Source organism: Sceloporus undulatus, chromosome 4, assembly GCF_019175285.1.
Source record: "Sceloporus undulatus isolate JIND9_A2432 ecotype Alabama chromosome 4, SceUnd_v1.1, whole genome shotgun sequence".
Classification (NCBI taxonomy): domain Eukaryota; kingdom Metazoa; phylum Chordata; class Lepidosauria; order Squamata; family Phrynosomatidae; genus Sceloporus; species Sceloporus undulatus.
In genome coordinates, this window is record NC_056525.1 from 220,748,537 (window position 1) to 220,776,276 (window position 27,740).

Genomic DNA, 27,740 nt, shown 5'->3' on the forward strand with positions numbered 1-27,740 from the left:
CGGCGCCATTTGCTCCGCGAGGGAGCCGCAACAGCCAAACCGCGTGGCTCCTGCGCGGAGCAAAAAATAAGCTCCATTTTGGAGCTTCTTTTTGCGGCGCCTTTATGACGTCGCGAGGCGCCGCTGGCGCATTCGCGACGTCATAGGCGTCGCGACACGTCTGGACGCTATGCGTCCAGTACGTAAACATGGCGGCCCCCGTGTGGAAGGGGCGCCGCCATGTTGTACGTATTCTATACATACTAGGGTTAGGGGGGTGCGGAAGCACTGCCCCTTCCTAACCCTATTACGTATAGAATACGCACTATATGGCGGTCTATATCCCGCCATAATTTCAATACTTACAAGGTAAAAGTTTCATTTTGTTTTTCTTGTATATTTATTTATGAAATCAAAACAAAAAACCCTTGAATTGTATTTAAAAGACTTAAAATTTAAGCTGACCAGTCTACATGCTTATTTAGCTAAATGGCATCTTGATTAAGTGGGTGAGTGGACATTATGTGGAACCCTAACTCAAATGAATCCCTCCTGCAAAGCTGGAGACGATGTTAACAGCCTAGAGCCTGGAGTGCTACGTACAAATGATGGAGTACCAGCTTCTTTTCCTTTGCCACAGTAAGATGATCATAGGAAGTTGCTTTATTCCTTATTATACTGTTGGTCCACCTAGCCTAGTACTAACAAAGAAAGGCTCTGTAGGATTTCTGACAAATTTTTCACATAACCAGTCACCAGGTGCCAAGGACTGAATCTTATGATTTCCTGCTTCTAGAGTATGTGTTCTGTCACTGATCTGCCTATGGCCTCTCCTGAAAGTAGTAGCAAAAATACGTGAAAGAAACCTGGTATGGCAAAAATGAAGCCAGGCTTAGAAAGATGGTTTATACACTATGTTTTACATAACATTTTTCTACTGTTAAGTAGCAACTGAAATTCTTTTTATGAGCATGGCTCCTTTTGGCAGTAAGGCCTAGCAAGTCAGTAGATGTGTTCAGTTTATAGACTAATAGAGAACATTGAGAATAAGTAATCTTAGGACTTTATTTATTTCAAGGCATGCTACTATTGTATTTGCTGAAACATTAAAACAGGACATTCACACTTCAGCCATTCTTCCCATTATTCTGTAGGACATACTGGCTGAGTTAAAAGCAGTCTTCCAGTGTTCTGAACCCATGGATATTTGTAATCCTGAACCTGTTCCAACATTGGCTCAAGAAGAAAGTAAAATGTATGTTGCTGAAAATGTTGGCCAGAAAAGGAAGAGGAAAAACCAAGGAGGAGAAATGGTGGTTGTCCCAGTGAAAAAAATAATTGGTGATGGAACCAGAGATCCACACCAGCCCTATTGCTGGGCATCACAGATTACTGGGATTGTGATAAGGTAATCACTGTACTTGATTAGGTTCTGATAAAGCTCTGTTTATTTAATCTGTTCATGCTGTCTCAGTATTTCACATTTTAATATCTAACTCTTGTCTCTTCCAGTGATTTGACAATGGAGATCCTCAGATACCGATTAATTGGTCCCCTCTCTCACTGTGTTCTTACAGAAGCACTCAAAGTTGCTTCTGCACACACAGTAAGTAGATCAGCAGTTGACACACTCATTCTTTTGCTATTCCCAAGATAGTGTTGATTTTCTAGAATTAAAATGTTAGGATCCAGCTTCCTGTGTTACAGATTCAAAGGATGTCAGAGGTGTACATACTTGTGTGGCTGGAAGCTTATAACATGCTTCAGTATGTATAGGAATACCCATGGATTTAGTACATCTAGCCTGCCTATCAACTTCTCATATATTGCCCTGGTATATGTTCCATAGCTCAGTATATAGGAGAAAGAACTGCTGTTGTGCACAGAGATGTAGGTGTGTCGTTGTGTATTACCAGGCTTTGGACTTCTTGTTGCATAGTTACTCCAATCTTTGGTCATGTCTTCAAAAGTTGGGTTTCATGTCAGTACATTACTGTTTTTCCAGGGATTTATATTTATCTCTGAAAACAACTTTATTGCTGCCTGAACTTAGCGCTAGATAAATATGAAGAAACAGATCCTTTGCAGAAGATGGCATTTCATCAATACCTTACAAGTTGTTATTGATTTACTAGGAAAAGGATTCCAAAGATTCTAAAATGAATAGTTGGTGGATAGAAAAATGCCAAAACCCTAATCAGGTGTCCGTTCATCTCCGTCAGGAATCCACCTTTCAATTGCTGCAAGGTAAAATGCTAGTAGTGCTCCTAATCTTTCCATATGGGCTGCTGTTAATGCATTCCTAATGTTTCACTGAACAATGGTCTGTTGTATTAATATGTTAGATTGTTTGACATTTGGCTGCTGGGGCTGGATAACTGGTAACTCTTTCTGTTGCTATTGAGCTGTTCTTCAAATAGGATTCTGGGCCTTTATGCTCTTGTGAGCCATATCCATCAGTGGAGAGAACAGTTATGATAAGCCATCCTAGTTTTCTGTGCCTCCTTCACTATTAGGTGATATAGAGTTTCATTCCATTCTTCTGAAAAAGTGCACATAATGTTTGAAAAATAATAAAATGTGGTGTAAACCAGTCTTGCCTTGTCCAAGCTGCACAGTATCACATACTAAGAGAGATGTGCCAGAGTTTTTATTTAATGGGATTAGAGCTTAGATTACTGTAGAAGTAACCAGTTGCAAGTAATGCAGTTACCAGAAATGTACTATATTTTCTGATACCAGCAGCACAATGAACTTTCATTCCAAAAGTAATGTAACATGTTGAGGTGAAGTTAAATTATTTGTGTAAGGAGTACCAGTTTGAAGTAGCTTAAAAATTAGTTTTCAGGGGCGTTTTAGAGATATTTTGACTGGGGTTTTTCAGATATGCCATTTTCTCTTCTAAAGCAACAAAAAGAAATGGAAAGCTAATGAAGTTTTTTAAAGAAATGAGATAATTGAAACTAATGTACAACACAACAATTTACTTATAAAAATAAAAGTTATATTTTCTTTCTTATATCTGAAAGAATGAAACCACAGATGAACAGCAGTTGACACAGTTTGGTGCCATAAAAAGTCCTGGGTTTAAGGTCAGAAGCAGTTTGTATAGAAATAGATATACTCATAGACTATTTCCCACACATATGATAGTGTTTGCATTTTAGCAAAACAATGGTAAAGCTGAAGATGCCATGGAGAATGTCTTTGTATACTAGTAATACTTGCTGGCAGAGCTTTCTTTTTAATGATGCATCCATTTTGTGTGTTTTAAGAGTTAAGTTCATCAGACATTCCATCAGGTACTGTACTGGGTTTGACTGTTGGGGATCCTCGAGTGAATTTGCCAAAAAAGAGATCAAAGGCCATGCCAAATCCAGAAAAATATCAAGGTAAAGTATGTCATTATCCATCATGTTTTTGTAGAAGAGTAAAATAGTCTCATTCATACCAGGTTAAGGTAATGTGTGTTTGAGCATACTGGTCCTCTTATGACTTAGCATTGTAATCAATAAATTCAACAGATGCACACTCACTAAGTAGAGATTATGTAGCAATTGTGAGGAAGGGACTTGGCACCAAACTGGTCTTGTGCTCAATGGAAGCCTCTGTTAAATGGTACAGATGATCCAGGTTCGAATCCTGGCGAGGCCAACAGGTGCTATAACCTTAGATGCAGTATTTCATTTCCACCTGCTTGAATTTTCTTGTGAATGTACTTTTCAGGGGAAAGGGTTAATAATTCTTTCTAGTAAACTAAGTGTTTGCTTTGTAGTGCATGCATAAATATGGAAATTCTTATCTGTAACTGGAAATACAAACCCAAGAATTCAGTATTCAGTGTCACTGAACCTACTTGTGTGTTAGTTTGTTCATAATTTTTTCCTTCTGACAGTTTATTTGTACACAATTGTTTGTTTTCCTGTAAGTGTGGTTTGAGGATATAACATACTTTTTAATAAAATTCTTAATACATCCACATTTTGGCACTAGTCTCACTTGAGATATCTGTACCACAGTTGAATTTAGGTAGTTAATACATTTGGTCTACCAGACTAGTATCTTCACAGGAAGAGTATTTTCTCAGCTATGTGGTCTGGGAACCTTTAACTGAAGAAGCTAGAGCAGTGCTCACCAAACTTTGCCCTTTAAGAGATTTTGGATTTCAGTTCCCAGAAGCCTCAGCCATGTTGGCCAATAATCTGGGATTCTGGGAGCTGAAGTCCAAAATCCCTTAGAGCACAATTTGGGGACCACTGAGCTAGAGACTAATGCCTGGTTTCTCTATGAGCAAAGCATATGTGTGTTTGCTTACTTGTGGTCCCTTTAGAGTGCTCCCCGTTATCAAACTCTTCTCTCTGTCCCCGAACCCAATGCAACCAATTTAGGTGCTCTGCAGTAGAGGTGGTTCTCTCCTTGCCTCTGCTGTCTAGCAGTTGTAGTTTGATGTATACTTAGTGAATGACTGTGTTATAATCACAAATGCATCATGGTCTGTTGCATCTTTTATAGTCTTAAAAAGCCTGGATCTAAATTTTGGATATATGAGACAGAAGGAACATGTCAGGACTTGCAAATTGTCACTTGCAGTCTCTTGAGCCTTTCACTGTTTGCTTTTGAATCTAACAACACTTTCTGTTTCAAGACATTCTGCAGGCAGTGCATGCTTGCAGGCAGTGCATGCAAGCTAAAGCTGATGGCAGAAGAACAAGGGGTAGAATGAGAAGATTTTAAATGGATACATGTGGGGAACACAGCAGTGGCTTGGATGATTGAAGACCCCTTTTGCAAACAGCCAAAGAGAAGATAGCATTTTAAAAGAAAATGCTTCACAGCTTTTCTTTGAGTCATCATGATCTTCACAGAGAAAACAATGCATTTGTTTTTTGTATACTTGCAAATTAATTGTCCACTATAATTGTTTATTATTTCATTTTCTTACCTGGCAAGAAAATCTTTCCCATGAGCAATGCATTTTATTCACAAAGGTTCTACAGTCTCTACAAATTAGTTAAGAGCAACGACATTTCTCATCACATCAATATTCATCTATAAAAAAAAATTCTGTGTATTAAAGTTGATAAAGTCTTCTGAATAGCACAGTCAAAATTATAGTCTTTAGGCAAATGTTCTGATATGCTAAGGATGTAACTCATTTCCCCTTTTTCTCCATTTTTTATCTGTATGCAACCTGCATACCAAAAGATAAACAAAAACGAAGACAATAAACCTATGTTCTCACAACTGTCAACATTAAATACAAGCAAAGCAACTGTCCTTACACACCCTTAAAACCTAATGCCAGCTGTAACAGGCACATTGATTTCCTGCATGCACTCTATGAAGATCAGAGTAAAAGGTTGTTTAGAGGTTCTTTAGACAAAGTGTTCATAAAGCTTAACTGTAGAATCAGCAAATGGCACATCAGCATCTGATTTGATAAACTAAGGTCTGGGAACTCCATAATTTAACACTAAAGTGAAAGCAGAATTTGTTATCTTTATTCCTGCTTTTTAAAGCAAATATTATTCAAAATGTTTCCTGTTTACATAAAATTAGAAGTTTTTCAATTTGATAAACTCCTGGAAATAATATTCTATGTTAGTCTATGTTAGATTGCAGAGACCAATCATGTTCATTTTTTCTAGTCCTTAATGTCCATTTGCTTTTATTCATTTTTTATTTTATTTTATTTATTTTTTATTTTTTTTGCTCTTTGTCCTCTTGAACCAACTACAAAGGCTATTATGCTCTTAAGATAAACATACAGATACTTCTCTGATGCTGTGACCTGAAAATTATTAAGGTTAAAAGCATTAATAATCTCTACAGTTTGCTTTTGCGCATTTCTCTTGTACTCTATAAAACTGTAGGCTAAATAAAACGTGTTAAGATTCCACAGGACTTTTTTTGTTGTGTGTTTGCCAGCTGCTAGCCTTTCTGGCATAATGGGCTTCTCCATTTTTCTTTTAGAGAATAAGGAAGTGAAACAGCTGATCTTAGAAGGCGTGCCTGCAGAATGTGCACAGAGTTTTCTCTGGGACCAGAATATTCGTAAGAGTGTCACAGACACCAAAATGCCAGAACAGGTAACTTGAACGTTAACCATGGAGAACGGGCATACAGATAGTTTGTCTTTGTCTGTGTGTATATTACACCTACTTTTGGGACATGAAGCCATACATTTGAAATGTTTGCTTGCAGATCTTCATAGTGTGGTGTAGTGCTAGAGTGCTGTGCTTAGTTTGGAAAGACTCATCTTTAAATCTGTTCTTAGTCCAGAAGTTGAACTGGTGGCCTAAACTACCTTGTAGGGTTCTTTTGAACACAATGCAAGTAAGTAGTGGTAGTGATGCTGTTAGTTCTTTAGAGGTAAGGTCAGATAATTTTTCAAACTTAAAACATGTTTGCATTCCCTTCCTAAAACAGCAGCAATAACAATGTAATTTCTTAGGATCACAGATTAGAAACAAGCCAGATGGCTGCAAGGCAATAAGAAATAAGAAAAGCAAAGACTGCTCACAAGTACAAAAATTCCTAGCACAGTGTATAAACATGGGTGGCAGTACAGCAGCAAATACTGGTACCAAATGAAGGCTAATACAGTGGACCCTTGTTATACGCTGGGGTTTGGTTGCAAGATCCCCCGTGTATAACAAAATCCGTGTATGCTCAAGTCCCATTAAATATAATGACATAGCAAAATGGTGTCCCTTATAAAAAATAGAAAATCAAGGTAAATTTATACTTTTTTGGAACATTTTCAAACCGTGTATGTTTGAATCCGTGTATAAAAAATCCGTGTATAAGAAGGGCCAACTGTATCATTTAATGGAAGTGAGACATAACATAACACAAAAAGTCCTTATAAATATACAGTTAAAAACCATAGAAAACTTGAGGTATTACTTTTTCCTGGAATACTTTATCATAGAATATCTGAGCCTTCCTTGGAAAACAAAAACCCCAAAATGGCAGCAACTGGTCTTCAGGCATTCCTGATGATATGTGTAGACTTCCCTTTCCATACATTGGAAAGTTGAAGTATTGCTCTAAAGTATTTGTATAATTTGACATGTTCTGTATCATGGCCACTGATTTGCCATCTGTTTGAAAAAGCTAGGATTTTAGTCTTATAGCGCCATTACACAATTGAAATTCAGCAGAGCAGCAGCAAAAACAAGTGCTTGTGCTCTAAAACAAAGGGAGATCTTCTGATACAGAGTCTCACTATGGTAATGTATAAGTATTTGTGGAGATCAGTTTCTCGTGGTTTCTGGACTTACGGGTGTAGAGCTACGCTGCATGGTCCTGCAATTCTCCTTGTTTTCTTTCTTGATTGAGAGGCTAGGGTCCATGTGAAACTCCAGCTTTAATAACAAAATGTTGTATTCTGTGAATGGACCAGAGGATGTTCAACTACTTATTTTAAGATAACAATAGGTCAGAGTGTTCACAGTTAGGAGCAACAATCTTTTTTCTGTGTTTTTCAAGTTTTTTTTTTAAAAAAAGAAAAGCTAACTTCACAGTACTTTGTACCTTTTCCTTAGGAATTGAATCGTTTAAGAAGTGAACTCTTGGTGCCTGGATCACATCTTGACTTGGGCCCTCGAGAATCCAAAATTCCTATACTCTTGGTTCAGCATCCTGGAAAAAAAGCTGGACAAGATCGACCAGGTTGGGGAAGTGGCTGGGATATTTATCTCCCCAAAGGCTGGGGCATGGCTTTCTGGCTTCCTTTTGTAAGTGATGTTTCAGATTGAAATATAGTGAAAAAATTAATATTGTACACACATGAACATATAGAGATGCTCTTTCAAGATTTTTGAAACTTGATGGCCATCCCCAAATATTTATAGTACTAGCATCTAAGCCAGGATGGGCAATTTGTTACTTATTTGATATCATGTAGCCCATGACTTATTCCCAAAGCCACCTGCAAAAAAAAATCAGGCCTTTACAAGAGTGATCTCTTATTTATGCTGCTGCTGAATCTTCTGTGACCCCAAATTTCACGGGGTGCTGACAAAGCATTTTTCCCAACTAAACAAGGCATACAGGGCAGCACACCTCATTTTTAACGTAGACTGAACTCCCTACACATTTCCAGGAAAGGTATCAAAATTTGCCAACAATAGTGCAAACAATAGTGCAAACAAGGGAGACTTCATGAGACCCACAGATTCCACGCTGCCTGTCCTTGGTAAGGCTAAAAAATGCAAACTAAAATAGCGATTGTTCCGAATTGATAATAACTTGTGTGCTTTATTTAAATGTACATAAATGTACCTAATAGCCTAGCTGCTGAAAAATTCCTGACCACAGGAAATGAGAAAGAAGGAACTGAACTGGTGCCAAGAAGACCCTGCTGAATCATAATGGAGCAGAATCCCTGCTAGCATACTAATGTTGGCTTCATTTGTTCTAGCCATTGTTGCTGCAGTGATTGTCATTGGCACAGTGCGACTTCTGCTTGTGTGATAAGGTCCTGAATGCCACAGTGCATATGCAGTGAAAATGTAAAACTGTTGACATTGTCAGTTTAATGATCTAGATCTTTGTTGCACAAGCAGATTGACACCGTACAATCTTGACTCAAGTATTTCTACCTAATCGTTTGCTCCTACTGACATCTAGTTCATTAAACTGATTATGAAATTACATATTTGTGGTGGCAGCTTTCACAAACCTCTGCAGTGAAACAATGAACGATGCTATATGATTAAAAGAGAATGAGTTGGAACCAGAAATGTGGGACATGATGCACAAAGTATTCCTCCAGCAGTAATTGCCCAACCACACCTGGCACACTGGTGTGAAGGTTCTGTATAGTCCACCACATCTCCTGTTGAGCTGGATGGGATCCCTTAAGACCACCCTTTATCTTAAAAAAAAAAAAAAGGAATTTACGGCTACCACCCAGTGTTTAACTTGTTACACCTTGGCAACACCTTGGGACATTTCTAGAATTCCATTGGACCTTTCCTGGCCAAATTAGGGAAGAACTAGCCAAAGTAAGGCATGTGAAAAGGAGTGCAAAGAGGCAGAGTACTTTAAAGAAAAGCTTTATTGTAACTAGAGGAGTTCTAGAACAAAAGGATATCACTACATGAAGGACCAAATTGTCCTACATGCACAGGCAGACAGTATAAGTAGCAGAGTACAATCCTGATGCCACTAACTGGTACATGTTCCTATTCTTACTCAGAGCTCAGATGGGATTTGTAGTCTTTGATGTTTTTGGATAGCAGGGAGCCTGCACTCCATTGTCCAGCTCTACCAGCTTTCTCATGGTCTGCTTCATGAGAGCCAACAGACAGATAGGCAGTCCTACACCAGCCTCATGTTGTATACAGGCTCTTTAAAACCTCCCCCCAAATAATTTATGCTTCTCCCCAACTGCACATCTTATTGGACCATTGCCATTTTATCAGCTGTGATGTAATCTCTCATTAAAATGTAACTGTACATCCTTCCACATTTAACCCTTTGTTATCTGAGAAGAAGGCTCTAATAAATGAAGGGACTCCCAATTATTGTAAGTGGATGGTTGCTGCTTTGGGTCTGAGGGCCAAACTGCTTTAGATCAGGGAGCCAATTTTCTTCAGCTGATACCAACACAGACAACCAAAATTAAGGGGAAACCCAAAGGTAACTGGAAATCTGCTGCTGATTTTAACAAATGAATATTTCTCTATGGTAGTGGAGGGCATGCTTGCAACCTGTGAAAAAGGTGAATCAATACTCCTACAGCCTTCCAGGAAAGGCTGTTGATCTTTGCAAAACCAGCCTTTGGATCTGCATATAGCTTCAAGGCCACACTGTGCCCACCCTTGTCCAAGAATGACTTTGGAAGGGATCATAGAATAATAGAATTGGAAGAGACCACAAGGGCCATCCAGTCCAACCCCCTGCCATGCAGGAACTCTCAATCAAAGCATCTCCGACAGATGGCCATCCAGCCTCTGTTTAAAGACTTCCAAGGAAGGACACTCCATTGCACTCCAAGTGTGTTCCACTGTCGAACAGCCCTTACCCTCAAGAGCTGTAAGGAAATCAAGAACAATCCGTTCCTTAGCTGTTGATGGTTAGGATATGTCCCGGTCTTTGAGCATAGTTCTCAGAAAGTTTGGCTTTCTTGTTAAAAGTTCTTGGACCAGAGTTGTGATACTTCTGTTAACAACTGCTCATGTACTGGAATTTGGCAATTCTTTTGAAATAAACCCTCTTTAAAACTCCATAGTGAAAAGGGAAGTAGGGAGTACTTGTCTAAGAATTTTCTTGGGAGGTTTTGCACCTGGAATCTTCCAAGACATTGTGATGGTTTTGCTTTGTAGATCTATCGAGGTGCACGAATAGGTGGCTTGAAAGAGGCTCTGAAACATTCCCTGTATAAGAGAACACCTCATGTGCCCCACGATTATCCAGACTGTCCTGCTGGTGTTCAGTTTGCCAATGAACTAGAGAGAGATCTTCTTGAAAAGTTTAAGAGGTAAATGTCTACAATTTAGATTAAGAAGCCTGGTCCATTATGTTTAGAGAACCCAGTTGATTGTGTATTTTGCCTTCTTAATTTTTACTTGCTTGAGGAGACTAAAAAAAAGTGAAAGGTATCATCCTTTCCTCCTCCCTTCAGATGAAGACGATCAAAATAGCTAACAATAAAATTAAATTAAATAGGTCTCCATAGGATAACATCATGATCATGAGTGTGGTCTCAATGAAATCATGTGAAATTAATGAGCTAGCGGATAACTGTGACCCAAAAACTTCCCAGATAGTTTTCTTCCCATATGAGTTTTGTGCTTGTTTGTTGAACTTGTGCTGCATGCATGGTATATCTCTTTTGAACCTGGGTGGGGCTGTTCATAAGTAACCTATGGACAGCAGAGGGTCTGCTTTTGGAGACAAATCCATTTAAGCATGTGTTTAAAGTTGCCTTTAGATCCTGGCAGTTGTGTTTAGGATTTGGGCAGAAGGCTTCTGGACATAAGTGGAATCAATATGGCTTACCTGCAAGTGACTTAAAGGTGTAATAATGAAGGACACATTTACTTTGGCATTCTCTTGTGGCTCAGTCACTATTCAGAAATCCCAATTAATCCAAACAAACTAAAATATATGTGGATGACCTAGGACAAGATATATAGCATGTAAAATTAATAATGCTTCTGATAGAAACAGCTATAATTATAGAAACATTCACATTAAATGTTCAGGAAACTACCTTTTCAGAAAGCAAAGGAAATTTTAAAAGTGAAATTTTAGAAGTTTATTATAACTAAAACAGCACTCTCCATCCTGGTGTCTTCAGTGTTTTGGACTATAGCTGCTGTCATCTTTGGCCACTGACTATTCTGGCTGGGGCTGACAGAAGATATAAACTGAAATATAAGGTGCTCATATGGGAATAGCAACAGCAGCTTCATTTGTATACCGCTTCATACCACACTGAGCAGTAAGCGGTTTACAGTTACAGTATAAGCTAATTACCCCCATCAAGCGGGATACTCAGCCCTGCAAAGGGCTAGGCTAAGAACTACAGATGTGGAAAAACTTAGTTCTATTCACATTTTGGTGTGTATTAACAAATTTACACTTTACAATTCAGTATGCAAAATGGAACACAATTTTCCTCATGTATTCCAATTTCTTAGTACGGTACACACAAATGAGTGTTAATGGGGAGAAATAGGAAAAAAGCATAACATGTGGGGACTGCTCATGCAGAGTGCATACATTAGGCAAAATTAAGTGCAAAAATGCATATATTAAGGGAAAGGCATGAAAACATACATTTTTATGGTGTGTTTTTTTTTAAGTCAGAATCTGGAAATGGGATTAAATGCTTTGAGGACTGGAAGAAATGAGAAACCAATAATAAGTGAAACTGAGAATTGTCCATCTGTACTAAAGACATAAAAACATTATAGCTAGTTAGAAAAAGAGTGGATGTATGAGTTTTAGTCAAGGATAAGAACAGGAAACTTTGTTTTGAACTTCATGTTTTGTTACTACAAAATGAAAAGTATTTTTTTTAATAATAGGCGGCCTCCTGCGAAAAGGGCAAATTATGTTAAACATGGGACCCTGGCACCCTTTTTCTGTCCCTGGAGTAAGCTCACCCATGACTGGGAAGCTAGATGTAAAAACAGAAAATACACAGATGCTGCAGCTATAGACAGTCAAGCTTCTGCATCTGGAGAAGAGGTTTCCCTTGGACCCAGCTCTGAAGCACATGAGGTGGAATCTCCTGTGACATGTGCATTACATCAACAAATAGAGATGTCCTCCCAAAATAAGCAGATGGAAGAAGAAAAAAAAGGCGACTGATTTATGCAAGGAAGATGAAACCACATCAAGCCAGAGCTTCTGCGTTCTCAGGTGTGAAGAGCTCATTGATCTCCCTAAACAAAACTTGCCATTCCAGATGTTGCTGGAATGCACCTTCTGTTGTCCTACATGTAATTGGTTGTACATCAGCTAGGACTGATGAAAACTGATCAGGCATCATATGGATGATATCTACCTAGATATTTTAGGTGTCCATGTTGTTATTTTGAAACAAAGGCTGTATCCTAGAGCAGGGTTTCTCAACCAGGGTTCTGCAAGAGGTCACTAGGGACTCAGCGAGAGATGTGATAGAAAAATAACAAATCTTTTGTGAGATGTAACTATGATACTTTCAATACAAGGGTTTTCCAAGACCTGAAAATTATTTTAAGGGTTCCCCCAGGGTTAAAAATTAGAGAAAGGCTATCTGAGAATGAGTTGTTTCTTTTGCTTCTGTGCTTCTTATTGCCAGCCTGGGCAATGACATTCAGATTAACAGCCATGCTGTTCCCTACTTCCCCATCTTTTCTTCAGTTTCACGTATTGCATGATTGGTGTGTTTTCTTCTTGACAATTGTTTCTTATTTTGTGGAGAATGCTCTTTGCAGATAAGCATTAACTGACATTCTTGACTAGTAGCAATCTGACCAGTTATAGCAGGACTGGCCAGCAGTTGGGGGTTAGCTGTTTTCCTTGGACCCCTAGTGGACCCTGAGGGGCTGCATTCTGATTAGTCTCCCACTACTGGAAAAACTGATATTTTTTCACCCAGATGACCAAAGTGTTGGAACAATTTTACCACATTTTCAAACCTGATTTGTGTTGGATCTTTTATCTATAGGAAGTGTCCCAGAAACCAAATTTCAGATCACTTTATGTTTTAAAAAAGGCTTTTCCTGATCTTAATATGCCCCAGGGTTGTTCTCCAAAGTATGGAAAAATTCCTTAATTGCCCCTAGGGATTGTTGGGTGGTATTTTGTGGCAAAAAACTGGGGAAATGTTGGGCAGGTTGAGGGTCTCAAAATGTCCATGGGGAGGTCCATGTAGCCCATAGGCACCCTTTCTCAAGATACAGATGCAGAATGTTCACACTCCCTTCTTTTTTGTTTTAAGTGGACATACTAAACTCACACATAGTTGTCAGTTTATGTCTATGAAAATCTATATTTATATTTTGCATATACATAAGAGTATGCAATGTTGTATAGTAGTTAGAGGGTTGGATTTAGAGTGGGGAGATTCCTGATCAACAGGTGTCTTCAGGCAATTGGGAAGCCACAAAGTTTTCATAATGACAATCTTTTTTTGAAAATCATCAAGAGTGTAGAAAACCATTCAAAACAGTTCAGTGAAGAATCAGTGTGCTCAAGGGCTACAGAACACGAAGCGATGTTATGGAGGAGAAGAAATAAGAATGGGCATAAGGGATGTAGAATGAAGTAGACTGGTGGAACGCATGGCTGACCAGAACAAGAGCACTCTAGACTGTAACCTCTTTTGCAAGTCTCATTTGGTTTGTACTGAACTGTGTGAAAACCTAATCTGTTTTCTTTTTGACAGGAGCAAGAAGTTATTAAGGCAAGTGGCAGTCTGGTGTCAACCTCCATCTCACAAAAATCGGAGGATACAATGCCTTGCTTCCAAGCTAGATCAGAAAGAACTGTCTGAAGATGCTCTCTTGCCAATGTATCGGTGCTATCCCAGGGCATTAGTATGGGTCAGTTTGTCCCTTCTTAGAAAAGGTAGCCCTGAATTGCACACAATGATTTGCATTCCCACAGAAGAAGACATATTACAGCTTCACAGAGGCCAGCACTTCTTTGGTCCTCAGGAACCTAAACACAGTGATAGATTTAAAAGCAAGGTGTCAAAACAGAAAGGAAAAAAAGAGAGAGAGAATTCTGAGAAGGCAAAGGAAAGCAGTTCCTCTGATACTGTGAATGTATCATCAAGTGAACATAAAGATCTTGTTCTCGGCTTATGGCCTGACCCTCTGCCAGATGTGACATCACACTGTTCCAGAGTTCTTTTGGGTTTTGTTACTCAAGGGGACTTTTCATTGGCCTCTGGCTGTGGTGAAGCTCTTGGGTTTGTTAGTTTGACAGGACTGCTGGAAATGTTGATAGGCCAACCAGCAAGCAAGAGAGGGCTTGTTTTGTTACGCAATCCAGCTTCACTACAGTATAGATTTGCTAGGCTTATTGTTGAAATCTAACTTGACTTGCAGTTCTGTTGCATGTATGAGCACCAAAGAAGTTCTTCTCCAAAAGAAGATACACTTCTTAATTTAGATTCAAATCTTAATTTAGATTCAAAGTCTCCAAAAATATTTGCCACCTTTGTCCATTAAAACTCTTTAGTATGCCATAATACCAAAGTAACCATTCCCTTTCCTTAGAGACACACTTGTTTGAAATGTGTATTTGTTTTGTTTTTTAAAACAAGCAACCATTATTTGTTGTATATTTTAACAATTTCCTCCCTTACATTATAAAGAGATTTGCTTTAACTGAGGGATTCCATCCCATGTTTTGCGACTGAAACCACTATCATGTGTATTAGTAATAATTATCCTCTTATCATGTTACTGAGGCTGGCAGGGGTTATATATTTAGCAAGTAAGTGTTTCTTGTGCCATATTTACCAAATAAGGATTTTTATCTTCTGGCCCCTAGTGGAAAACTATATCCCACTTCTGCCAGAAAAGCTTAAATGAAACTATACACTTAAAAAAATGATGAACTGATGAATGCTTGAAGGGTTAGTTACCCACCTTATATTTCCTCATCAAATTATAATGTATATATTCTGCTCTGAAGAATTCTTGGTGTTAAGAAAAGGTATTCTCAAAACTATGCTGACTTCTTGTCATGAGATAGTGAACACATATTGATTCTGAACTTTATTGCTTTGAAAGTAACATTCTTCAATCAATAGGTGTATTTGGACATGTAAGAGGCAATAAACTCTCACAATGTAAGATTAATGTTTGTGTACATGTGTATGTGTTTTGAACTCATATATAAAGATATACTGGAGGGAACTCTGCCATGGCACCTTAAATGGGGATCTAAAAAGATGGCTACACCTGTGCTGTATATGGCTCATGCATGAGTGGGCTTTTAATTCATGATTAATGTGAAGTACTTGTCAGTACACATGCAAATATGTAAATGTTACTGACTAAGAGACTAGTAAGTTTCACTCGACTTGGAGGTGTGACTGGACAGTTTTTAAAAGAAGGATGATAATTTTTAGTGGAGATATGTGAATGTTGTCCAAAGGTTGCTGGACTGAAACTCCAATGAGCCTTCATACTTAACTGTGATGGTTTGGGTTGGTGGGCATTATAGTCCAACACATTCTGGAAGGAAGCAGTGAGCCCTTGGTATCTGCTGGGGTTTGGTTCCAGGACCCCCTCTGATATCAAAATCCATGCATTACATTCCCATTACATTCAGTAGTGTAGTAAAATGGTATCCCTTATATAAAATCACAAAATTAAGGTTTGCTTTTGCATGGGGGAAATAGTACATGAATATTTTCAAGAAGTGGATGGTTGAATCTGTGGATGCAGAGTCCATGAATACAGAGGGCCAACTGTACTTAAAAAATTGTGTAATAAACTCTTCCACAATGGAGTATCAGGTATTTTCTAAAAATTAATAATATTTCGAATGTAACAACTGTGTTACATATCACTCATGAGAGATTGTCACAGAAAATACAAAGTATTTCAGACAAATAGCTAATGAAACAATATTTCTTGAATCCTTAACATTATTTTTTCCAAAGCAAAAAAAGGTGAGGCAGGAAATTAAGGGTTCAGATTACATACATAGCTGATAAAATGGATGCCGGATTTCTTACAAAGACTTCTCCCCACCCCAGTGCCTTCGATACATCAGGATTCGCTAATGTGGCTGCTTAGCAATTAATAACATTGATTGGGAGATCTCTTTATACTGATCTCTGCTAGTTGTGTTAAGTCTGTAGATTTAATAGCCTAATTCACTGCATGATTTTTTTTTAAAAAAAAACGAAAGCATGAGAAAGGGACCTTTCTCATTCCTGCAATAAACCTTCTGCAGTACACCTGTTTCCTAGACAGAAGCACAACATAATACGTTCGAGTTCATAGTATGGATTAGAACAGTTTAAGGCACTTGCAATTGTTTGTTAAAGGTTGCTTCATGATGGTGGCTAGGTATTAAAACCTTTTCTTCGGTAGAAGCAACAACAAAATGTAGTTTCATATAACAGCTGTCAACACTGAAGCTGGCCACAAGATGTCCCCATAGGAAAAACAATACTGTATTTGGGCTCTAAGGAGTTTGTTTGAATGCATCAAATCACAATGTATAAATGAAAGAAACATTATCTGTTAATTGACTAAAGCATGTTCTGTCAAGGCATTAGCCATAGATTTCAATTGTTTTAATTTGATATCTTTTGTTCAGTGCTTGCATCTTGAAGATTTTAGTTTCCCTCTTTCTTTGCTTCCTTCTTTTTTCAAAAGTACCTTACTACCTTTAAAAAAAACACCCCTAAATAACTTAATTGGCCTATTGCGATTTCTTTCATTTGTCCCATGATTTCTCAGATTTTGTCTGGGAATAGGGTTCTGAGGATAAAAGAAGAAGGTTAGAGCCAAGAACAAGAAACAAGAGAAATCCATTGTACTTCTTTTTTTATCTCTTTGCATGTAGCATCCTCACCCCATCCACTTCGCTTTCATCACATTGTTGCTTTCTAGATGAGCTGGACTAAAGTTGCTATCATCTGCAGGAAGCATGTAACTGTTGGCTGAGGATGATGGAAGTTGTAGTCCAACCCATATGGAGAGGACAGATTGGGGAAGGCTGTAAAACCAATGCTCAGCAGGCAGAGCAGGACAAAGCATGGTATGATAGAGTGTTGCTGTTAGGTTGCCAAAACTTGGTGACACAGACCTCCACAACAGGGAGAGGGCCCACATGCATTTCTGAACCCTGCCCTAGGGTTGCTAGAGTGAAAATGGGAGGTGGTTACTGTACCTTTAACGACTGTGTAGAAGAGGGAATTTCAGCAAGTGTTGCTTGTTACCTGTTTGTATGACAAACAACAGCTGCTGACATTCTGTCTTGTTGTTGATGCTGTGTGCCTTCAAGTTGTTTCCAACTTATGGCAACCCTAAGGTGAACCTATCATGATGGTTTCTTACCAAGATTTGTTCAGAGGAGATTTGCCATTGCTTTCATCTGAGTACACAACCACTAAAAATACAGGAACCATCTCTAGTTTTCAATCTTGCACCACTACCCTGGCCTGTTTATGAAAAATAGTTGAATTTGCTTTACTTTTTTGAATCATTGTTATTATTAACTGCTATTGACTGTTTTTATTGACTACTCATAAGAAATCTTGATCTCAGAAAAGGGAGGCAAAACTCAGGGCAGTTCTGTTGAGTTTTTCTGAAACTGTGGCAGCCCTCTTCAGCCCCCACCAAGCAGTTGAGTATGTTGTCCTCAGTAAAGTTGAATATACTTTAATGTCTCTGGACATATACCTTGTGTACCAAGTGTATGTGATCAGCTTTCCAGTAAAATGTTAATTTTGGTCTGAATTAAATGTTAAAACAGCTATCTCTTGTGGACTTTCACACAGAAATCAAGTACATATTCCACTGAATGTCTTGTCATGTCAGGCAGACTGGATGTTTAGACAGTCACAAGAACTTTAATAAAAAAAATCTGAGCAGCATGTTCAACCAATTTGTGGTTGGCACAGAGATGGCATAAGGCTTGGAGTGAGAATCAGATGATTTGTAGAGAAAGTTGTAGTTGTATGAATTGATACTTCAGCTTTCAGGGGAAACGCAAACTTCAGTTTTGCAAACATCACAACTTTACCCTTGTTGCTTATAGATCCACACATACAGTTGGCCGTTTGTATCCACAAATTCTTCATCCACAGATTCAAGCATCCATGGCTTGAAAATATTTTTGAAAAATTTAAATTCTGAATAGCAAACCTTGATTTTTGTCATTTTATATAAGAGACACCATTTTGCTAAGCCATTGTATTCAATGGGACTTGAGCATCCACGGATTTTGGTATCCACAAGGGGTCCTGGAACCAAACCCCAGTGGATACCAAGGGTCCACTGGATATATTTGAGTCCATTTCCAACCTATGTTTCCTAGCAACTATCTAATTTATGACTTCAAATTAGCAGTGTGGATTAAATACTTGTATAAGTTTTTGACACTATGCAGTGCATTTCAACACAGAAGGCTAATGTTGGGAGAACTGATTATTTGAAATGATCGGAAACAGTCCATCATAGAACAAATGAAGTCTTCACTGAGATATCTGCTCCTTATGGCTACTAAAGTAAAAGGAAATGCTGTACAGAAATGTTTCTCATTTATTACAGTTGCAGTTTGACACAGGCCATTTGCTATATGGCCAGTTTAGTATTTATTTCTTTAGAACAGACAAGCATGTTAGCTTGAAGTATCACATCCTCTGAATCTGGACTAGGATTCAGTTTTATATAGTAGAATTTTTCCTCTCTTCTGTATTTTCCACGGTGCTGGAAACCTATCCTGTGGGTTTTCCTATCTCCTTTGTAACAAGGGCTATAAAAGTGAAGGAGATCGCCTCTTCCAGTTTTGCTAGGGCAACCAGTAGAATCTAGAAGTAGTACAGTACCTTAGGCTTTCCAAATTGATATGCATCTCTCATGTGCCTTTTAAAAGCAACATGGATTAAATATGAGCCTTTGCAGGTTAACCCTTGACATTCTTACAGTTTGTGTTGACTGACAAATTTTTCTGGGTGTGAGCCCAGCTCCAGTCATGCTAGGCAGGAGGCATAACCACGAGTGTCTATTTATTTATTTATTGAATTTATAAATTAATATCCCACCATTCTCCCTGTTCTGTGACCCGTGTTAGCTCATAGCATGACTGAAAAGTAAATACAGCTAAAAGCACACTAAATTATAATAATGAAATGGAATTGGTTGATCTAGCTAATACAACAATGTGAAGTAAAACAACAGAAAATTGTATCAGGAAAGCACAGCACAGCCAGTTAAAAGCCTTGTCACCGGCAACCAGTTGTTTGCCAAATGTCTGCCTGAACAAAACAGCTTTTGCATGTAATTTTTGTTATTGCTGGTCTGTGTTTCCCTCCAGCACTGTTTTTTTTTTTCTTGTACCAAACTTTGATGATCAACAAGAATATCTCCTGTGCCTGGCTGAGCCACTGCACAGCAAATTTGGTTGCTGCATGGCATTTGAGGGAGAAAACTAACTACAGCTGTGGTTGTTTTGTGACTGGCTGGTTGTTTTTATCTTGATACCTCCACTATGTCACTGGTTATTATGAGAGATGACAAAAATGTCCTGTTTAGCTTGACTAATAAAGCTGTAAGTCAAAGGTGCCACCGCAAGCTGTTGAACTACAACTTCCACTGCCTCTAACTGGCCAAACCAGTGGTGAGAGTTTTAGTCTAACAATAGGCCCTTTTAAACTACATAGTTATAGCATTACAATTCCACTTCAACTGCTAGGGCAGCATCCTGTTGAAGCCATGGATTTGCAGTTTGGTGAAGTTCTAGAGCAGTGATGGTGAACCATGTACAGACCGAGTGCCCAAACTGCAACCCAGACCCCACTTATTTATTGCAAAGTGCCATGTCCCTCTGGCTTTCTAGTAAGAAACTCTGACAAACTCTGTGCTAGGGCTCAGAGTGCCACATCTGGCACACGTGCCATGGGTTCGCCATCACTGCTCTAGAGCTTGCTGGCTTACAATTCTAACTACTCTTCCTAAATTGAAAGTCTCAGGGTTCTGTAGGATGTTGCCATGGCAGTTGGCAGATATAGAGCTATAGCTATGTAGTGTGAAAGGCTCTGACATCTGAGGGGCCATATGTTCCTCATCATTGCTATATGAGTATATGCTTATAACTACAAAACTACATATAACTACAAAACATGAGATCATTGCTTGAATCCTATTGGTAGTTCCAACCAAAGTAGATGTACTGAATCAATTGTTGATTGGTGAATCAATACTTCTGTAAATCCCATTGATTCAATAAATGTTCTCTGTTAAGAGTAGTCAGCATGATGTTGTGGTTTGAATGTTGGACTGCAAGTTGGGAGACCAGGGTTCAATTCCTGACTCGGCCATGAAACTCACTGGGTGACCTTAGGCAAGTTGCATGCTCTCAGCTTCAGGGGAAGGCAATGGCAAACCTCCTCTGAACAATCTTGCCAAGAAAACCCCATGATAGGTTTGCTGTAGGGTTGCCATAAGTTGGACATGACTTGAAGGCACACAACAACAATGACAACACTAATAAAGTTAAGAGTCAAGTTATGGCAATGTTGACTCAGGACTCCCAGGTACAGCGCAGAAACAGTACTCCACCATCTTTGCTAGTTCTTTCCCTCACAATCTGCCTTCAATTCCCTTCTTATTTATTGTGACCTTATCACAGTGTTTTCTTGGCAAGATTTATTCAGAGGCAGTTTGCCACTGCCTTCCCCTAAGCCTGAGAAAGTGGAGTTTGTCCAATGTCACTCAGAGGATTTTGACAACTGGGCAGGGATTCGAACCCTAGTCTCCCAGAATCCTGGTCCAATATTCACACTACTATACCACCCTGGCTCTTGTTCCTCTGCTGGATATAGTATTTGATATTTGAACTCCCCCTCCCCATTTTTATTTATTTGTTTGTTTGTTTGTTTGTTTTGAGAGCAGGGGGACTGATATGTATGAAATAACACATCTGAAAAAGTTGGAAACTTCTGAAAAGGGGGTTTAAGGGAACTGCTCCCTGTAGGGAAAAATAAAGTTTCTTGAATAATCAAGTGGTTTAATTCTTCTATGGATTGTTTATGTTTTTGATTGGCTTCAAGCAATAGCCCTGCTATCGATCTCAGTTATTGTTCTGAACAATTCATATCTGCTTGGGTAGAATCATACTATGATTCACACCCCTTTCCCCCCAATGTTGACTTTTCTTTGAATGAAAGTAGAGGTATTTGAGAACATGCGTCATTCCAATATGCCTGCTAGGAATCTAGCAGGAGCCCCATGTTGACTCTGTGTGCAGGAGCAAACCCAGACCTCTTACTGGGTAAGGTGTGTATGGGAAACGTCTTTGAGAACCATGATAATGGTTCACTGTGTGAAATGAGGCTGGATATGAAGAAATGAGTGTTCAAATGTCATACTACTATCCAGAGAGTTCTGTTAAGGGGTGGTCGGAAGTCTTTGCCATAATGTCCATTTGAGGGCCCTGTTTCTCCCTTTCTCCCTTTTAAATAAACTGATCACAAAAGATTTCAGGTCAGTTGTAGGTCACCAGATTCATAAGGTCTACGACATTTCTAATTGAATAATATTGGGCCAACTGGGAAGTGAAAAGTGAAATTGGCTCCTTTTTCATTTTGCTTTAGACAGGCAATTAAGACTACTCAAATGCAGGGCTTGAAAACACTTTTTTCTGGACTATAGTTCCCAGAAACTATTCCCAGCACCATCCAAACAGCTTCATTTATTTATATACCGCTTCATATTGAACTAACAGTGTCTAAGTGGTTTACAATGGTAAGCTAATTGCCCCCACAATCTGGGTACTCATCCAGTCAGCATGATCCCTGGCCATGCTGGCTTGGGGATTCTGGAAACTGTAATACTAAAATGTTTCCCCTCTCCAAACCGCTTGAATGCTGTGCATTTTATGTTACTCTTCAATTACAAGATTGATTCATACTGAAATTTTAATGTATGATATTTTTTGTTTTTGTGTTTCTTGTTCTCATACAGATTTATGATATTTTAATTATACATTGCCTTGGAGATGTGTACCTCCACAGGGAAAACACTATTTCCCCAAATTCTTTCATTTCTCCGCCCCCCCCCCCCCCATGTTCTGACCTCTATTTCAGGTATCTGGTAGACTGAGGGTGACATTTATCCATTTTTGAATGATAAATAAAAACTGATTTAGCTGATGAACTAAAATTGCATTGAATGAACGAATTTGTAACAATTGATTATGCTGAGGTTGCAAATTCGTTCATTCCCTTCTTGCCTCTTATATGTGATGTTATTCAGTTGCTGAGACCCAAAATAGTTGCTTTGAAAATGGCAACTTTAATTCCAAGGCTGATTTGGGGGGTTTACACATGGCATATAAAACAATGAAAATGCCGGTGGTGTCAGGATGTGATTCATATGCCTAGATAAGCCCCTTGTATCAGGTCTTATGAGCTGCTTAGGTCAGCTCTCATTGAGTACATATTTATTTCATTTCAGCTGAGCTTGTCCATATCTGTTTATATCTGATCTGGGCTCATGGTTATTATTCTCGGTAGCATTTTCTTGGAAGTATGCTGAGACCAGGTACATGCACTATATGCAAGAGAGCACACTGGATTAATATCTTCAAATGCCAAAGGACTTTCCAAAGGCGTGACTGATTTGCTGTGGTAATGCAGACACTTCAACTGAGGTGTTTAGTCTGTTGCCAAGATTAAAGAGTTAATAAAACTATAACTTCTTTCTGCAAGTCATTTTGTCAGCATATTAATTGTCTCCAGGCTTTCTGAATACTTTCACAGTGCAATAGCTCTTGTAAGTTAGTTGGCAGATATATCAAGGGTCTTCAAATTATATCACACAAAATGTATCAAATTAGCTAAAAACTATAACCAGATCTTTCCAAAGGGAAGCAGATGAAGAAAGGGGTTGAGACGTCAAGAACTGTACATAGAAGAACTTAAACATATTCTGTAACCAGCCCTTTAAAGTCTACTTTTAATCCTACAGATATGAGCAACCTTTAAAATGTGTGTCTTGATCCATTGTCTAGTGGGAGTTAACAGCTATTGTCAAATAAATACGGAGCCTTTAAAGATGAATTGTATTTATGAATTACATATGCTTCCAGTGGATTTGGACACTATGGAACATACATATATGGAGATGAGAGGACATGAAGTTCAAGTGTCCACTGCTTTATGTTCATTGTACTTCTCTGCCATGTTTGAAGGATGCTGACAACTTTCTATATTTTGATACTTATTTCATTGTAATTTTATTAATATGTTCTCACTATTAATAAGCAACCTTGGACGGTGTTGCATGCTTAAGGTCATAATATTAACAATGATAACAAATGTTCAAAACATTAGGTGGCTTCTCAAAAGTTCAAATAATCAGAGTCAAAAGCTTCCTTGCACTGTTGTGATGGGTGTGCTTTTATTTAATAGACTGTATTTCCTCATACAAGATCAAGAGGAAACGTGGATCATGTAGACAGCAGACACACCTGTATTAAGAGATAAAGCTAATCCATAGTTTAGTGCTATGTATGCAAGATTGGTCTTGGCTCAGGTTCCCACAGTCTTCTCTCCAATACAGCTTTGAGGAGGAAAGAAGCTTTTTATTCTATTTCCAGCTAACATTAGTTTAAGGTTTAACAACAACAACAACAACAATAACGTTTATTTATATTTCCCGCCTCTCCCTGCAGATCGAGACAGGATTACAGCATAGATAAAATTAAAAAATACAATAAAAATACATTAAACCCTGAACACTCCCGCCAGTAAAATTAATACAAAATTCAACAGTTAAAATAAACACATCAAAAGCTTGCTCTACAATAACTAGATGGAATGGGCCATTAAAAATAGATGGTGCCATTATTATTAATTAGGGCTATTGACCTACAAATATTGGATGACTTCTGTCAAATTCTGTCAGTCCCAATGTGTTGAAGAATTATGGAAGGTGCAGTTGAGGAAGACGTGGAAGGCCACATGCTTCCCAGCCCTGATTTAGGGGAACAAATATGATGTTTGATTTTGGCTTTTTTCTCTAAACACTAGCTACAATTTGTTCAGATTTTGATATAACAGGTGCAGTTGAAAATAAAGGCTAATTCCTTTGTTCTTATGCATCCAGGGGTATGTATGAACCCGGAAGCCTGTATATAGAATACATCTATGTTCTAGTGTTTCTTGCTTAGCAGACTGTAGCATACAATTTTAAACACAGAAGCTATCAAGTGGAAAGAAAATAGAGTAGCCTCTATTTATATTTAATTGGAATGAAGCATTATTAGCCTGCCATCTGGAGGTATGAGGTGATGACGGTGGTACATTTAAAAGGATCAGGTACATGAACAGAGCATGTCTTCTCATGGCTGAATCATGCCCCTCCCATCTCTCCAATGTCTTGTATAAAGGTGTCTGATTCTCCAATCACTTAGCACAAGAATAGGCTTTCTTATATTCTAATATATGTGCTGCTTCCAGGCTGTGGAACTCCCTTCTATGGGAGATTCAGTTGGTCCTCTCCCTGCTGTCTTTCCAATGGCCTTTGGTGTTTAAATTATGAGACACAAGGGTGTTCTGAATGTGGTGTGCTGTGGGGTTTATCTTTTTTTTCATCTTAAATGTATTTTTAACTGTTTAATTATGTATTTTAAAATAGAATTCTTTGTTTAATAGGTAACTTTGTTTAATTGCTTTGTTAACCTTTGTGAATACAATATTAGTTGGATTTTTTTGTAAATTGCTTTGAGTCTTTCACTGGGAGAAACTGGAGTATAAATTAAATAAATACATAAATAGAATGCTCTGAGATCTCTTTTTTAAAAAGGGCTTTTATTCATGTGCTGTAATGCTTTTATTTTTCTCCTTTTCTAAATGCATGTATTTTGAGTTGTGTTTAATTCACTGGTGTTTTATTTTACACACAGCTTAATTCAATTTTAACAGTAACCTTTTGTATGTCTTTATCTATACTTGTTGTTTTATTCAATAATCCCACCTTTTCCCCAATACTGGAACTCGAGGGAGCTTAAAAACTGATAAAACCAGTGCACACTAAATACAAAAACTTACATTTCTGTGTGTATGTAGTATTTTAAAGTACACTTCGATAACTGATACAATGGAAACAAATTCAAAAGTATTGTTTTTTTTAAAAAAATCGGTGTCTATTTTGCTTTTGTAAACTGACTTGAACCCTAGGGACAAATAAACACCATTGCATCTTTTGCCCCCACTCTATAGTGTTCTTCCTCCTCTGTCCCACTTGATTTTTAATCTCACTTTCTCTTTCCTTGCTTTCTGCACTTGGTCCTTTTTCTTTTTTCTTTTTCTTCCAGTCATTTTTGCTCTGTTTCTAACCACAGCCATACAGCTGCCTTTTTATGTTTGGCAGCAACAGCACATAAGGCTTTGACCCCTCCAACAAATTCACATTGTAAAGGAACCTCAGACACAGGTGGGCCAAGTGGTGTAAAAATGTGTGCTCACTCTAGGGTACTCCATTGAATCCATGAAGAAGGACCTGATGCTGTACAGACCTACTTTTGCTGAGAGCAGGACTGTTGACTTCCAGTTAGCAAGGTATGCACTGTCTAGAAGTTACAAATATAACTTTTTGGACTGTTGCTTCCAGTATCCCCTATTCAGTGTGGCCATATTGGCTGGGGTGTTCTGGGAGTAATAGTCTAAAACAGGAACATCCCAAGATCTGCTGCTACTGCTGAGTTATGGCAGTCCTCAGAAAGGTGACTGAAAAAGGTTGTCAAACCATTCTGAATTTCTTGGATACTCCAGGGCTATTCCGTTAAAGTTTCCTTTGAGTTAAGAAGTAGTAAGCAAGAAAGCAACAATGAGAGACAGCTATTATCCTGGTTGTTGGGATAGATAAGCGGAGGTGGGACTAGTTCAGCCTCCCATATGTTGTTGAACTGCAACTTGTACCATCCTTCACCACTGGGTATGCTGGTTAGGGCTGATGGGAAGCTGAAGTTCTAACATCTGGAGAGCCACATGATTTCCACCCCCGAAACAGTCAGTTTGTCTAATCCAATGGTGTTTTTTTTTAATGTTGACACTGCCAACTACTTCTGCCGCTGTTTCTTCTACTACAACTGCACATTATTAGTAGTAGTACTATTACTCCTCCTCCCTTAGTGGGATGGAGCAATGTAAGAATGGTCCAGAGTTGGGTGTGTATGTATATGTGCGCACAAAAATAAGCCATTAAGTAAACAGGAGCCAGTTTAGGAATGCTGAATTTTGTGAATCATGGATCAAACCTCTTTGGTCAGTCAGTGGTACCAGTATCAGAACAACTCTTCTACATTTGGTTCTGAAGTTTTTTGGCTTTGGGAACTTTATAGATGTAATGGTGAGGAATCTTTGTTTTTCGAGATGTTTAATACAACAGTCCCCAGAATTCCTCAGCACTGGCGAGGCTAGCTGGAGCTTGGGGTATGTGACATCCAAAACATCTGGAGGGCCAAAGGGTTTTCATCCTTGTCTAATGTTTTATCTGCCAGAATTCATCTTTACAGGTTGAATCCATAAAAAAATGTCTGGTTGATGACCTGACTTTGTCTTGGAGGCTTGCAAGTTGCTAGATATCAGGAAGCAAAGGAATTAGTGAACCGAACAAGCATGACCATGTTTTTCTTCTTAAGCAGCTGCATGGTGAAATCCAAAACGGAAAGAAAAGGAGCCACACATTCCTTCGGGAAACTCAGATTGCCAAGGTATGGCCTCTTCTTATTTGGAAATTGCTAACATGAAATGGAAGCAAACTCATGGCTGAAAGATGTCTATATGCAGATAGTTACATCTTGGCATCCATCAGGAGATCCACGTGCCGAGAAAGCTGTTGCTTCATATTGCAGATGGTTTGTCTAAGTCTGCTGGGGAATATGCAAATTACTTATTTATGGTTGCACAAGGTTTTAAAAACATGTAGATTTTAAATCCCCAAAGGTCAGGAATGGCTTCTTTGTAAAAGATTAGATTTTATATAAGCCCTCTATTAGGAAAACAGACGTTTGTTTTTTATTTAGATGGAATTTTAATTGTGTGCCATATTTTATCTTGTAAAATATCTCCATTTGGTTCTCTTTTTATTAACAGAAATGCATCATTACTGCCTGTGGCTATATTGTTGGAATAATATTGTAGATGGAGCAAACAGACAAACAGATCACATCAGAGCCACTTTTATTGCTCCAAGCAGCCAGGGAAAAGCCGCACTACAGCCTCAACCATAAATTTTAAAGAAAACCCATTAAAATACTTGCTTGTCCCAGTTGTGCCTTTTGGAGGAGGGCAATTTTAGCATATGTAGATATATCTGGAAATGAGGCAATGGAATACAGCTAAGGGGTTTTTATAACCAGTAAAGGTGAAATGTATTCCACCAGCTGGACTTCGCTGGTTTTTAAAGACAGTGAAGAGTCCAGTCACTACCTGCTGGGGGCTCTTCTTTTGCCATTCTTCCTTTTCCATGGGAGATTGTGTAATCTCTAACGGCTTCAAGACTGTTGTTTTGAAATGAATCAAGAAGCTGTGTTTACTGCTTTTCTATAAACTG

The 27,740-nt window shown here is 38.5% G+C and overlaps 2 protein-coding genes across 3 annotated transcripts in view; one reads left to right on the top strand and one right to left on the bottom strand.

The window, feature by feature from the left end:
- POP1 (POP1 homolog, ribonuclease P/MRP subunit) overlaps window positions 1-15,299 on the top strand; it is a 28,893-nt gene extending 13,594 nt beyond the window's left edge. Inside the window, 10 exon segments of the mRNA XM_042464934.1 lie at window positions 1,134-1,387; window positions 1,492-1,585; window positions 2,115-2,226; window positions 3,255-3,371; window positions 5,953-6,068; window positions 7,530-7,721; window positions 10,317-10,471; window positions 12,027-12,297; window positions 12,299-12,363; window positions 13,874-15,299. Coding sequence (XP_042320868.1) covers window positions 1,134-1,387; window positions 1,492-1,585; window positions 2,115-2,226; window positions 3,255-3,371; window positions 5,953-6,068; window positions 7,530-7,721; window positions 10,317-10,471; window positions 12,027-12,297; window positions 12,299-12,363; window positions 13,874-14,528 — 2,031 coding nt within the window. The 3' untranslated portion in view covers window positions 14,529-15,299.
- STK3 (serine/threonine kinase 3) overlaps window positions 1-27,740 on the bottom strand; it is an 881,840-nt gene that overhangs the window by 516,264 nt on the left and 337,836 nt on the right. The window lies entirely within an intron of this gene.